Source organism: Protopterus annectens, chromosome 7.part0, assembly GCF_019279795.1.
Source record: "Protopterus annectens isolate FY-2018-M chromosome 7.part0, PAN1.0, whole genome shotgun sequence".
Taxonomy (NCBI): domain Eukaryota; kingdom Metazoa; phylum Chordata; order Ceratodontiformes; family Protopteridae; genus Protopterus; species Protopterus annectens.
This window is the reverse complement of record NC_056739.1, coordinates 1,278,598,088-1,278,611,937: the sequence shown is the minus strand read 5'-3', so window position 1 is coordinate 1,278,611,937 and position 13,850 is coordinate 1,278,598,088. Positions and strand designations below refer to the sequence as shown.

General features: G+C 41.2%; 1 protein-coding gene across 1 annotated transcript in view; it reads left to right on the top strand.

Moving 5' to 3' along the window:
* IL16 (interleukin 16) overlaps positions 1-13,850 on the top strand; it is a 769,621-nt gene that overhangs the window by 107,073 nt on the left and 648,698 nt on the right. The window contains exon 6 of the mRNA XM_044077894.1: positions 1,195-1,303. Coding sequence (XP_043933829.1) covers positions 1,195-1,303 — 109 coding nt within the window. The remainder of the gene's footprint in view (positions 1-1,194; positions 1,304-13,850) is intronic.

The window sequence follows — 13,850 nt, the reverse complement described above, 5'->3', positions numbered from 1 at the left end:
GATCTTCAACATTCACATGGATTATAACCGGTTCAGAAGGAAGGGACATCAGGTCATTTAATGTCTCATCTGAAGAATAAAGGATGGATGGTACCTGAGGAACCTAGTAAAGTCCTCATGAAGTCAAGTGCCCTGTACGTGAATAGAACCAGATAGCTTCTTACCTTCTTAGTATCAAAAGAAAGTGTGGCACCTTCTAAGCCATTTGCACATCAATAAAGGTTATGTAGTAGGAACCCAGATTAAAGAAACATGCCAGATAAGATAAATGCCTACATTCTGAACTTTTGTCAACAAAAGATTTCGATACAGATAAGTGCATGTAAATTTATGGCGATACTAAAATAGCCATGTAAGTAATATACTAGGCTACTTAGCAGAGCAGAGCTTAAATTGCTGAAGTAATACTGAGTTTTTAGTCTTTAATGGGGAGCAATGACACAGCAAAATTATTCATTTTGTGCATGAGAATTTCTTAATTACTAACTTATTTGAGGCTAACTAAATATACATAAGTACCGTGTAAATAAATGTTTAGAAATTAAGTTTTATTGCCAGCTTTTTCTTGCTATAGCATGTGTTCTGGTGTGTTGCTATTATTCTGTTTAATACATAGTAATTCTGCAGAAAACATTAAAAAATACAGCATACATATAATATATACCTTCCATCACAGACTGATGATATTTGCAACAGTTTGGACAGCAACACATTAAAGTAATTTTTAGTGTTTTCAGAAATGAAGCTTACATAACTACCAACACAGAATGCTCAGCTGGTAAAGGTTATGTAGATTATTAGGCAAGAATGCTGGCTCAATTTAAATAAGATGTTTCATAAAACATTTCAGTAAACCACAAAAAACAACAAAATATGTACGTCTTAGTCTGTTTGGACTGGCAGACAATGATATCTTACAGTTTGTTGTATTATTCCTAAGTGCAGTAGTATTCTTTTAGACAGGAATATGTGTGGTTTACATTTCCCCAGAGATGCATAGACATACTGTAATAGTCTAATGGTTGTTTTGAGGGTCCCACATTTCCTGCAGTGGCAGACCACTGAAACCAAGTAGATATACAGGTACTTCCAACTGTATTGGGAATATTTACCACAAACACACTGAAAAGTGAATGCAGACTCCTAAACATGTAATTAGAGCATACACTAAAATTAGCATTTTTGCCTCTGCAGGAAAAAATGAAAGGATGCCAAAAAGAGACCACCACCTTTGAAAAAAACAGCAATGTATTCTGTCATCCCATTAAATCCACCTGCCACAGGACTCGGTGCAACTCAACTAGTAAGTTTGGAGGTATTTATTTATCAGAGTCTGCATTTCTTGACAGTAAGGTAACAGTTCTCTTACTAAAGTCTTGCAGATGTTATAAAATAAATGAAATGATGAATACCATGAACAGAACTGAATGCAGGGTTTTTTTTTAGAATCTAACACCTGGTATTAACATGTGGATGTAAGCGAGTGCAGTTATAAGGCAGATTACGCATTATACATTGCCATAAAAGATGAAAACCATTCTCTTTGTGTAAATATAAGCATGCTACCGATGTTTCAGTCATCTTGATACACACACCCTGTGATCAGTTGTGACCCAGAAATATATGGCTTTAAGTTGTTTTACAAGAGATGAAAGGATGAGTCAAGTTTACAGCTGTTTAACATAGTTACTAGGAGCTCAATACTGCAATCTCCTGTTGTAAATTATCAGTAGCCAGTAAAGATGTTATTTCTTCTCTTGAGACAAATATGAACGTTTGCTGCATGTAATGGCTGATATGTAGCACCTCATAAATAGTTACATATAGAGAGAAAGTGACTGTGGTTCAAGTTACAGACACTCTTCTTTCGTGAAGGAATTTCTTCCGGGGGAACAGTTTGTTCCAGGGCCATATTGGGCTGCATTCTATATACTCCCTTACATTATATACCAAATTCCAGTGATTTGATTTAGTGCTGAAAAGGTATCCATTTAACAGTGAATTAAAATGCTTGATAAAACATACAACTACTGGGGGGAATGTATATTAGGAACCATTGTATTAGACCTCTCTGTAACAGCTACAAAAGCAGATATGTGTCACAAAGAACACAAAATGTATGCCATAGACTTGCATAGACCTAGAAAATATTATGAGGCTCCAGCGTAAAGCCCGCATTTTCAAAACTGGAGATCATATAAGTCTGCAAAGTGCAAAAAGACACAGATTTTAGAAGGGACTGACCAAAAATATCAGACAAAATCTGGACAATCTACAAAATTCTGAATAGTTGAAACATAGGATGGTAATACATACCAATACCAGAGTCAAGCCTAAAATGAACCATAGTACTTAACCCTTCTGCCTTATCACTTAATGATTATATTTTGCTTTTTCATATTTAATGAATCATCATTTATTTCTACTGTTCCTGGAACAGAATACTTAACAGACCATTGATATTAAAACGTTACACTCATGGCATAGTATACCACCTAGAGATTTGAGGGTTTGCAGCTAAAAATACCACCAGCACCAAGTCCTAGGATATGGGGTCCCCAACATTTGTTTTAGCTAGGGGAACATTGTTGCTGCAGAACCTAATGGTGGTAGTGTTTGAATGCTGCATAACTGCAATTCTGGGAAGCTAGCATGTCAGGCACTGGCATAATGTTCTGCTTTGTGTATTGGTGAACCAGGTTATTAATTACATGTGTTCAAAGACATGTGCATATTCAGCATTATAAACACAGACACCAGGGTGCATTCATGTAGGAGCATTATTTCCCTGTTTAAGATTACATTTCAAAAGGCTGACAAAGTCTGAATGATATGGTGATGAGTAATTCTTTCATAATCAAGTGAATGTTTTAAGTCTATTTTGATTCCATGTAGTCAGGATTTATATTAGCCTTAAGTACAATTACCTTTATGACCATACGACCCCCATTATCAAGTGTTTATTTATATTTACTTCTTCAGCAGTTTAGCAGGCTAACCATGCCATCAGCAAATGGACCCAATAACTATGCAATAACAAAGCAAGTCAATAGTAGTAACCCCACTAAGCGTGCACACACACACACGCACACACACACACACACACACACACACACACACACACACACACACACACACACACACACACACACACACACACACACACACACACACACACACACACACGCACATCCACACATGACAGCACTCCATATAACAGAACGTTCATAATATCTAACATGTTTAACACCAGCAGAAGTGATTGAAACATTTGATCAGTTATGCCAGTGTTAAGTCCGTGCAAGATTGTGCACAGTGGGGATTGAGTAATTTGCCCTTGCTCCACTGTAGAGCGATCTCAGAGATAGTATATAAAATTAGCAGGGGTAGGTGGGGTGCGGGGGGACTTGCCCACCTGCAAAAACAATAGGAGTTTTGTTTTTTCAGTATTTTATCCTTCAGTCTTTCAGGATCAATTGTTAGCCATTCAAGGTTTGTAATTCAATGTTTAGTAATACACCCATATATGTGCGTGCATGTGTGTGTGTGTGTGTGTGTGTGTGTGTGTGTGTGTGTGACACACACACACACACACACATATGTGTATGTATGCATATATTTATATAAAAAATATATATATATACATATATATATATATATATATATATATATATATATACATATATACATACACACACATGCATACATGCTCGTATAATACTGCCCAAAGTTCAAAACCTTTAAAATAAAACAAAACAACAAAAAAAAACTTCAGAAAAAATACACATTTAAACAGGAATTGCTACACACTACCCCCCCCCTCAAAAAAAATACTCTCTACACAATACATATGGTAAAATACAACATAATATTCTGACACAAAGAAAAGCCATTAAACATTAAAACAGTAACACATATAAAAGTAATCGCCTAATCTACATAGAATGCCATATGAAATGGCATCTGAAATAATCAGGACATGTTAAAGAACTTTAATAATAAAACAGAAAGAACCAATCCTCTCTATTTAAAAGGCACAATTAAAAGCACAGAAAGAACTGAAAAAAAATCTTCAAAAAATTCTACCCTCAAATGTAAAAATGCTCATCCATGACACAATTCACATTATATAAAGCTTTTTGGTAGCTTAAAGCAAGTGCGATAGTAAGAACCAATAATTCTGTGAAGCTGTAAAAACTAAGGTGAAGTGCAGCTCTTCAGGATGTAGGTAAGATTCAGAATTCCCTAGCGGGAGTGGGAGTTAATATAAGTCTGCAGAAAGTGGAAGAAAGTAGACAAGCAGTGAAAGAGCTAAGGTAGGGGAGGGTACCAAGAAGTTAAAATCATAATAAATATCATCCTAGCAAAAGGACCAGACAAACATTTCCACCTGTTGGTGGGTGAGATGCTTGAATACCCTTCCTTGTTCAGCGAAGCAAACAATATTTAATAAAGTAAGAGGGCAGTGGCTGGTGGGTCAGGCACCAACAAAGACAAGTCACCTGCTCTGTGCAGAATGAAGGTGATCAGATTGATTCAGTCAAAGCATCTCAATGGAACATTTAACAGCCCAATGTCAGGTAGCTTACATTGATGCACTGCACTAAAGTGTCACACATAACTTAAATAATGTAACAAAAAATAAGCACTTACTAAATAATTATATAGCCAGAAGTAACATTTGTTTAATTTATTTATACTTTGTTGACCAATTAAGTTCCACTATATAAATGGCTTCTTTTCAGGGAACATGTGAGGTGGTATTCATACTAACTAGGGGATAGGCACGAGGGAACTTCCCCTTCTCTTCTTTAAGTGCCATAGGAACTTTAGCATCCACCTGAGCTACCACCATCTCAGGTAGATGCAGCCTTGGTTTAACATCTCATCTGAATAATGGCACATTTAAGGGTGTGTCACCTTCTCTGCAAAAATGTATATTCAAATGACACTCCATATGCATTACAGTGGTTTACCAGGCATTATCTATAAGTGTGATGCATTTAGCTTCAATAATCTTAAGCAGACGCTAAGTTATCCAAGCTGAATGTCTTCAAAGCACAGCACAAAGCAATAGCAGACAATCAGGAGAGAAAAAAGCTAAGCTGTATGTCTCGACTGTACAATCCGCAGTGAACAGTGGGAAAAAAATAGAAAGACTTTTAGGGATTTAATTTCGAACAGATGGAATAGGTCCTCCGTAGTTCTGCAGGTTACACTAAACAGTGATGCTTACATATAATTCAGGGTTCATCACACTCAGCATAGCCCTGATACAGTTTCATTTGAAATGTGTGAAATTTAAGGGTGTCTAGAGTCCAGGTTTGCCATTAAAAAATCATTGATGCAGGACTGCAGAAAGTTCAAGGTCCATTCAAATATATTAACTGGGCTGCAGGGCAGAGATGAGAAAGCTGGTACATTTCTGACAGAACAGATATAGAGAAAGGGAAAGAGTTCAGGCTATTCTGTAAGCTCCTTTCAAGGCTTTATGTCAAGATTTCTAGTAGTTTCAGGGTCAGTAACTCCAAATACAGATTTAAAAAAATTCATTAGAAAACAGTGTATGAGCAAAAAGCAGTCTTTACCAAAAACTAAATCAGAAAACATTAGAAATAATGTGCATACATATGGAATTCAGTGAGTTTGCAATTTATGTTTTCTAATCCAAGGGAGCACTTAAAAGTGCTCTAGCCTGACAGTTTATCTTGATGCACTCTGCACAGGAGCCACAAAATAAATCTTTCCAAAAATCTTACTCTGCACACCTCAGTTATCCTGCAGCTAACTTGAGATCTCAACACATATGGATATTTCAGGCCATGCCATTCTCTGTATACTGTTAAAGTAGTCTGACCTGAGAGCTAATAGAGAGACCATTAATAAGTCTAGAGTGCAGAGTCCAGGGGTTGCAACAGCAGACACCATGACATAGAGACTCTGAAAGCAAGGATTTGTTGAATATTCCTCCCTTCTCCTTGCCTGTAATAACTAGTGCTTCTATGATCCTGCTGTAATGCATTAAGTGCTTAACACTGTTCTTGCTCTTCTTAACCTTATCTGCACTTTTTCAGTATACTTTGCCTAATTTACTTGAATAATTTCTAAATAAACCCCCGGATTCATGAAGCTCGGCGCAAGGCCGGTGTAAGGCCTGCGCCGGCCGTGCGGCATATAAATGGTGTAGTAACGCCATATGCATATTAATGAAGGTGCGCCGCTACCACATCCAAGTGCATAGGACACGTGCGCGAGTGCATGGGGCATTACTAAGCTGCGCCCAGAGGCGTGTCAATGTCGGCTGGCGATGAGCAACCTAAACTGCTGAATATTATAGCCTGCCTGCAATAGTAATCGCACCTAACAGTGTCCGTGGATAATGAAACGTATGCAAAGCATGCAAGACAGTTCCCAGCCACACAAAATGGAGAACCAAACAGAAATGCACGCAACATAATATAAGTTTCCGTCCATGGAACAAATGATATTTAAAATCGTGTGTCCGTAATGTACTGCACTGTCAGAAGTTATACCCAGTGGAAGTGAAGCGCATCATGTCAGCGCCGCCAATACACACGTCTAGCCCCATGGGTATGGTCACCAGCAGTCCCACAGTGGTAGTGATAGTACACAGCAAGGCAGTTGTGGCTATATAACAACCATAAAGAAACCTGACAGTCCAAATTGTATACCAAACACACACAAACATATGTATATTAAAATGTGCTATACACATGAACAGGAACGTAACCGTCACATACACATAGGATGCTATATGTGGAACCGGGATATCCAAAAGTTGAACCCATGCATGCAAATGCAATATGCAACAACCCCAGTATAGCACATAACCCGCACCCATGTCCGAATGTCCACCAAATCCAGCTACCAGCCTTGCGCATCCGTACACCTGTACATAGCGAGTATTCCCCATATGTAGTAGGAAGTATCGTCCTAGGCAGTGTCAGGATTGCAAATATGTATCCCACGATTGTAAACATCCCATCACAGGTACGTAAATCCAAATGCCCGCGCGTTAATGTTACGGCAAAATGTGTCTACATCACGCGTGGGATAAGTAACCTGTTGAAACCTCAGAGTTGTTTACACGCCACGGTGTCCATTACTGTACACATCTGGACAAAACATGTATGTGTAGTCACGGCACTGTTCATTTTCTACACAGACATGCAATTCATACTACGCAGGGTGGAACAGCTGTCCACCATGCAGGTCACCCCACTAGGGTTGCCACCTGTTCAGATGGCCAAGGTGGGACATCCCTTGTAGAAATGTGAGAATTTGCAGGATAAAACATACCCCCGGCCAGTGCAGAGGACAGAATTACACGTGTATGCCAAGATAATAGCTTATGCCATAGCATTTGAATAGCTTATGTTATCCCAAATAATAGTTATGTGTACCAGATACAAAATACCTGTATCATGCAACTAGTACAGAAAATAAGAAATATATTATTGTCTTAAAATCACAGGACATATGCCATGTCTTAGGTGTCGTCGCAGGACACAACTGTCCAAATTGGGACCTCCCCTCGCAAAGAGGAACAAGTGGTAACCCTACTCCCCACTGAATTATCGACAGTATATATTCAACTCAATCACATACCGACACCACCTCTCAACCTATTACAGCAACAAAACCTGGACAAAGCCTAAAAGGATGGGTGGACAAATAGGGACAGATGTAATTACTGCTCTCACAAGCTTCGAAAGTTCACTGAATAATAGTATGTACATAAGCAGGAAATGTTGTGAAGGATGTGGGGTAGTCACCAGTATTACAGAGGTCCGTACATATATACTGTAATGAACCATCACATATGTTGACTGTACTACTGCATACCCGTAGTTAATTCATAGTTACGTCATGTGCAAAATAATAACCCTCGTAAGAATGAATACAGGAAATAGTCAAATGTGAATGGGAACACCACTCACCGTGGATTATGTATCGTAACCATCCCCACCCATATTATGTATTGCCAACATCATAAGCTGCTGACAGGTGCCCAAACACCTGTGTCTGTAAACAGATTAAATGTTTAAAATGGACAATCCCTGTCCATGTGCTTTGTCTGACATTTGAACACGGTCAGGGCAGTTCCGTTCACCAGTCGGACAAGCCTAAACCCAGATCACCACATGAACACCCTGACAATTAAAGACCTGTATGTGTCAGGAATATAAGCCTTTGGGTTCTGAATATCCCTGCAGTGATGAAATATGCAGCTTGGGTCCAGAGCAGTAGGGAATAGGGAATGTGTAACATGTAGTACCGCATTTTTCCCAGCAGGAGAATGGATGCCTGTGACATAAGTGAAGCGGTGAGGCATATGTTAATGTAGCTATGTACTATGGGTATGCATATAAATGAGTCAGAACACCAAATGTATACTGGTTACAGCATCCGGCCAACGTGAATGCAGTCCCGGTTGAACAACGACTACAGCACATATAATGTGAAAGTGTAATGAATGCATCTGTGCTGTACAGATAGTTAAATATGTAAAGGTGAACGTGTGTTTCGCAAACGTCCGTTAACCGGATTACAGATAATTACTGGTACTGTCACAAGTAATAAAGCCCACGTAAGCACAAAGACTTAGTAAACATATGTAACCCACAATAAGGATATGTATGCGCACCCGCGCGTAACCCACAATAAGGAAATGCAAGTGCACCTGTGCGTCTGTGATCCGCTCACAGCATAGTAAATGAATGCTGTTTCCCCCACGTTAGTTATACATGGCTCAAACCCGTTAACCTCGTAAAGTATGAAACCGGACGAAGCCATGCAAACTAGTGGTACAAATAGGGACAAACCCCAGATATGTACCAGAACAAACATAGAAAGTGGATAGAATAACGTGTGTGTCAGTAGCATGGATTCTCTGAAGGGTATGCAGTCGTAACATGAACTGCTTGCCAGAAATCCCCACCGTAAGTCTCAAATGAAATGCCACTACATTGCCAGATAGACACAGGTTTATGTAAAACACAGCGAAGATAAAGGGGCAAGCAGCTGTATACTCTGCGACAATCTGTATAGTGGAAAGGTATGGTATGGATATAGATATATGTGTATACACATAATCCACAGACATAAACCAAAGCAAGTTATGAAATGAGGATTGTACATGTATATATGTATACACAACAGACTTATGTCCCGTAGATATGACATATGTACATAAATAGGCGACGTAATATCTAATATGGGTAGACAAACATTCATGCAGGAAAGGTGAATAAACTGCAGCATTCAAAAACATTGGCCAGAAAGTGACAGTCCAGCAAGTTCTACACTTTAAACATGCAGATAGGTGTCCATTGCAGGACTCCATAAATTGAAATACGTAGTGTCAACCGACATTGACGCAAAAGACGTGACCGCAGCAAATACGAACTAGCTGTACATGCAACAGTATCAGGTGCAAGGGTGATGACACATGTGTCGATAGAATGTATGACGTACGAACTGATATCCGGAGAGTGGGGAGTGCATATAAGTGTCTCCACACTTCAGTAACACACACATTAAACATGTGTAATGGGTACTGTAGAGGGTTGTCAGGTATGGGAATCATGGGTATGCAGAAATGGGCCTAGGTGTTGTTTGGCAGGGATTTCATAGGCCCGCCCCATGGGAGTGATGTGGGTATAGCACACGCCTATATTCTCAATAATGGGGCAAACTATCCACTGGATATTGCGGAAACCATTTTGGCAATATGTAGGGCCCTATATCAGTGTCATGTAGGCGTTTATCATGGATGGACATGCGTACGACCAAGATGGTATCCATAACTGGCAAACTGCCAGAATAACACAGCTGCACTAAGGCATAGTACATGAAATACAAATAGGGACTATATTAGATATACCCCAGATAAAGTCAGAACGTTGTGAGAATACTGGCGTACCCACGAATACGGATGTTATGAGTGTTACTAATCATGTAATGGAAATGTCAGTCACTATTATCTACCGCACAGTCTGTAATGCCTTGCCAGCAATTTACCAGAAAGGCACATCACTATGACAAATGTAACAAGGTCAAACGTCAGGGCGTTTACCCATAATGTGTACAGGTTAGGGGTATGAAGGTAACCTGTCCAAAATACATGTACAGAACTAGTGATACTAGGTGGACAGGTGAGAAGAAAGACATCAGGACAAATGAGAAAACATGTACAAGTCACACGCATGTACACCGACAAATGTGAATGACAACGTATGCCCTGTGAATGTCAATGTGGAAGGTTAATGGACACAAATGTAATGTGTCCCTCGGGGTGTCATGCAGTGTCACCGTAACAATGTCCAGTCCCCCAGACACGTACGTGAGCTCTGCCACTGACGGAAAGCGCAAATACCGGCGCACACATACGGTACATGATAGACCAATTTAGTGTGGATAAGCAGCTGTTGGCCTGTGTGAGGAATACAACTGTCTGGGTGGGTGTGTCCTGCAATATAAATGTAATGGCATGTGGCCTGTGATGCCGCCATACAGTGTGTGTATTGGTGTCAGAAAGTTGATATTTTGTTACAGACACATACTCCGCAACTGTACAGATTTACGATGAATGTGCAGAGTTCTGCCTCATATGTTTGGTGTGTTCCACGTAACAGTAACATTCTGGCACTTCCATGATAACTGAAGACATGAAATAATGACAAACGTGCGTAAGACACCAAATCCGACAGAAAAGCCATACTAATGCAAAACCTATTATTGTGTCAACTATTTACGTTTCTAAGAGCAACATGTCAATACTGCCGCTATGTGTCCCACTATCAAATAAGGCCTTGTCCAGCAACTTGCTCTAGGAGGTGGAGTGGTATGAACAGAAACAGATACATGTGTGAGGAAACAGCAATATCGACTGCAAGATAACGCAGAAGGTATGAAATGCGCTGCAGTAGGACGTGCAGTACTGTCCGCAGGTATGTGCTGACATGTCAAATGACACAGCAGTCTACATGAAGAACCTTTAGGGCTGTCACCTTTACAAATGATGATACTGGGACATACCCACAGCCATGCACACAGCACAGATAGACATGCACACATCAAAACTAGGCCATGATACATGAAGCCTCCGGCGTGTACGAGTACAGTGAGAGTACAGCAAGGATAGATATCTGCCAAGATATACAGCAAACGCCTGTAAGGGCATGTAACACCGCCCATAACACGGACGTTGCATGGACAATGTTGGGAGTTGCAACATACCCCATTGGTATGTGAAAGCTATGCAAATATGCGATACATGAAACGGTCAGCTGTCCATGCAAGACCAGGGTTATGGGCAGAAAATAGATTATATATATATATATATATATATATATATATATATATATATATATATCTATATCTATAGAGAGAGAGAGAGATACAGACATACACACACACACACACACACACACACACACATGTGGCAGGGCTGGTAATTGAACCTACACATGACTACCCTATCACACTACAGCATGACGCATTTACAGAACACGCTACCGAGACTACTAAACACAGCAGACACACAGGCATTCTACTAGGGCATGTCAACATCCGCAAAGACAAAGACGGCAGCAGGATACATCTGTGTTGCGAAGCGTCTAAAAGCATAACCTGAGTCCCCAGGCGGACGGGAGCATGCACACACACACACACACACACATCTGGCAGGCCTGGGAATCGAACCTACACCTAACTACCCTATCACACTACAGCATGACGCATTTACAGAACATGCTACCGAGACTACTGAACACAGCACTCCCAGAGGCATACTTCTAGGTGGGTGACATCATCCGCAAAGGCAAAGACGCCGATAGGGAATGTATGTGTTGTGAGGCATCTAAAAGCATGACTGTGTCCCCAGGCAGCTGGAAACACATGCACACACACTTGGAAGGGCCGGGAGTTGAACACACACCTACCTACTCTAACACACTACAGCATTACGCATTTACAGAATGCGCCACCGAGATTACTGAACACAGCACTCTCAGAGGCATACTTCTAGGTGGGTGACATCATCCGCAAAGGCAAAGACGCCAATAGGGAATGTATGTGTTGTGAGGCATCTAAAAGCATTACTGTGTCCCCAGGCAGCTGGAAACACACGCACACACACACACACACACACACACACACACACACACACACACACACACACACACACTTGGAAGGACTGGGAGTTGAATACACACCTACCTACTTTAACACACTACAGCATTACGCATTTACAGAACACGCTACCGAGATTACTGAACACAGCACTCTCAGAGGCATACTTCTAGGTGGGTGACATCATCCGTAAAGGCAAAGATGCCGATAGGGAATGTATGTGTTGTGAGGCATCTAAAAGCATTACTGTGTCCCCAGGCAGCTGGAAACACACGCACACACACACACCTGGAAGGGCCGGGAGTTGAACACACACCTACCTACTCTAACACACTACAGCATTACGCATTTACAGAACACGCTACCAAGATTACTGAACACAGCACTCTCAGAGGCATACTTCTAGGTGGGTGACATCATCAGCAAAGGCAAAGACACCGATAGGGAATGTATGTGTTGTGAGGCATCTAAAAGCATTACTGTGTCCCCAGGCAGCTGGAAACACACGCACACACACACACACACTTGGAAGGGCCGGGAGTTGAACACACACCTACCTAGTCTAACACACTGCAGCATTACGCATTTACAGAACATGCTACCGAGATTATTGAACACAGCACTCTCAGAGGCATACTTCTAGGTGGGTGACATCATCCGCAAAGGCAAAGACGCCGATAGGGAATGTATGTGTTGTGAGGCATCTAAAAGCATTACTGTGTCCCCAGGCAGCTGGAAACACACGCACACACACACACACACACACACACACACACACTTGGAAGGGCGGGAGTTGAACACACACCTACCTACTCTAACACACTACAGCAGTACGCATTTACAGAACATGCTACCAAGATTACTGAACACAGCACTTTCAGAGGCATACGTCTAGGTGGGTGACATCATCTGCAAAGGCAAAGATGCCGATAGGGAATGTATGTGTTGTGAGGCATCTAAAAGCATTGCTGTGTCCCCAGGCAGCTGGAAACACATGCACACACACACACACACACACACACACACACACACACACACACTTGGAAGGGCCGGGAGTTGAACACACACCTACCTACTCTAACACACTACAGCATTATGCATTTACAGAACGCGCTACCGAGATTACTGAACACAGCACTCTCAGAGGCATACTTCTAGGTGGGTGACATCATCCACAAAGGCAAAGACGCCGATAGGGAATGTATGTGTTGTGAGGCATATAAAAGCATTACTGTGTCCCCAGGCAGCTGGAAACACATGCACACACACACACACACACACCTGGAAGGGCCGGGAGTTGAACATACACCTACCTACTCTAACACACCACAGCATTACGCATTTACAGAACGCGCTACCGAGATTACTGAACACAGCACTCCCAGAGGCATACTTCTAGGTGGGTTACATCATCCGCAAAGGCAAAGATGCCGATAGGGAATGTTTAGAGAGTGAGCGGTCTGAAAGCATATTACCGTCCCAAGGTAGACGTACACAAACACGCCAGTGCTGTCAACGGGCCAACTAAATATCTACGGAGCACAACAACACTGAATAGATACGAGATGCGCCACAGACAGTACACCCTTTGAGAGAGCAACAAGTGTGTTCAATGTAGGCAGCCATCGTGACATTGAAATTGGACAAACCTGGTTGCCTTTTGGAAAGACCCCCCAATGGTGTATGGGCATGCT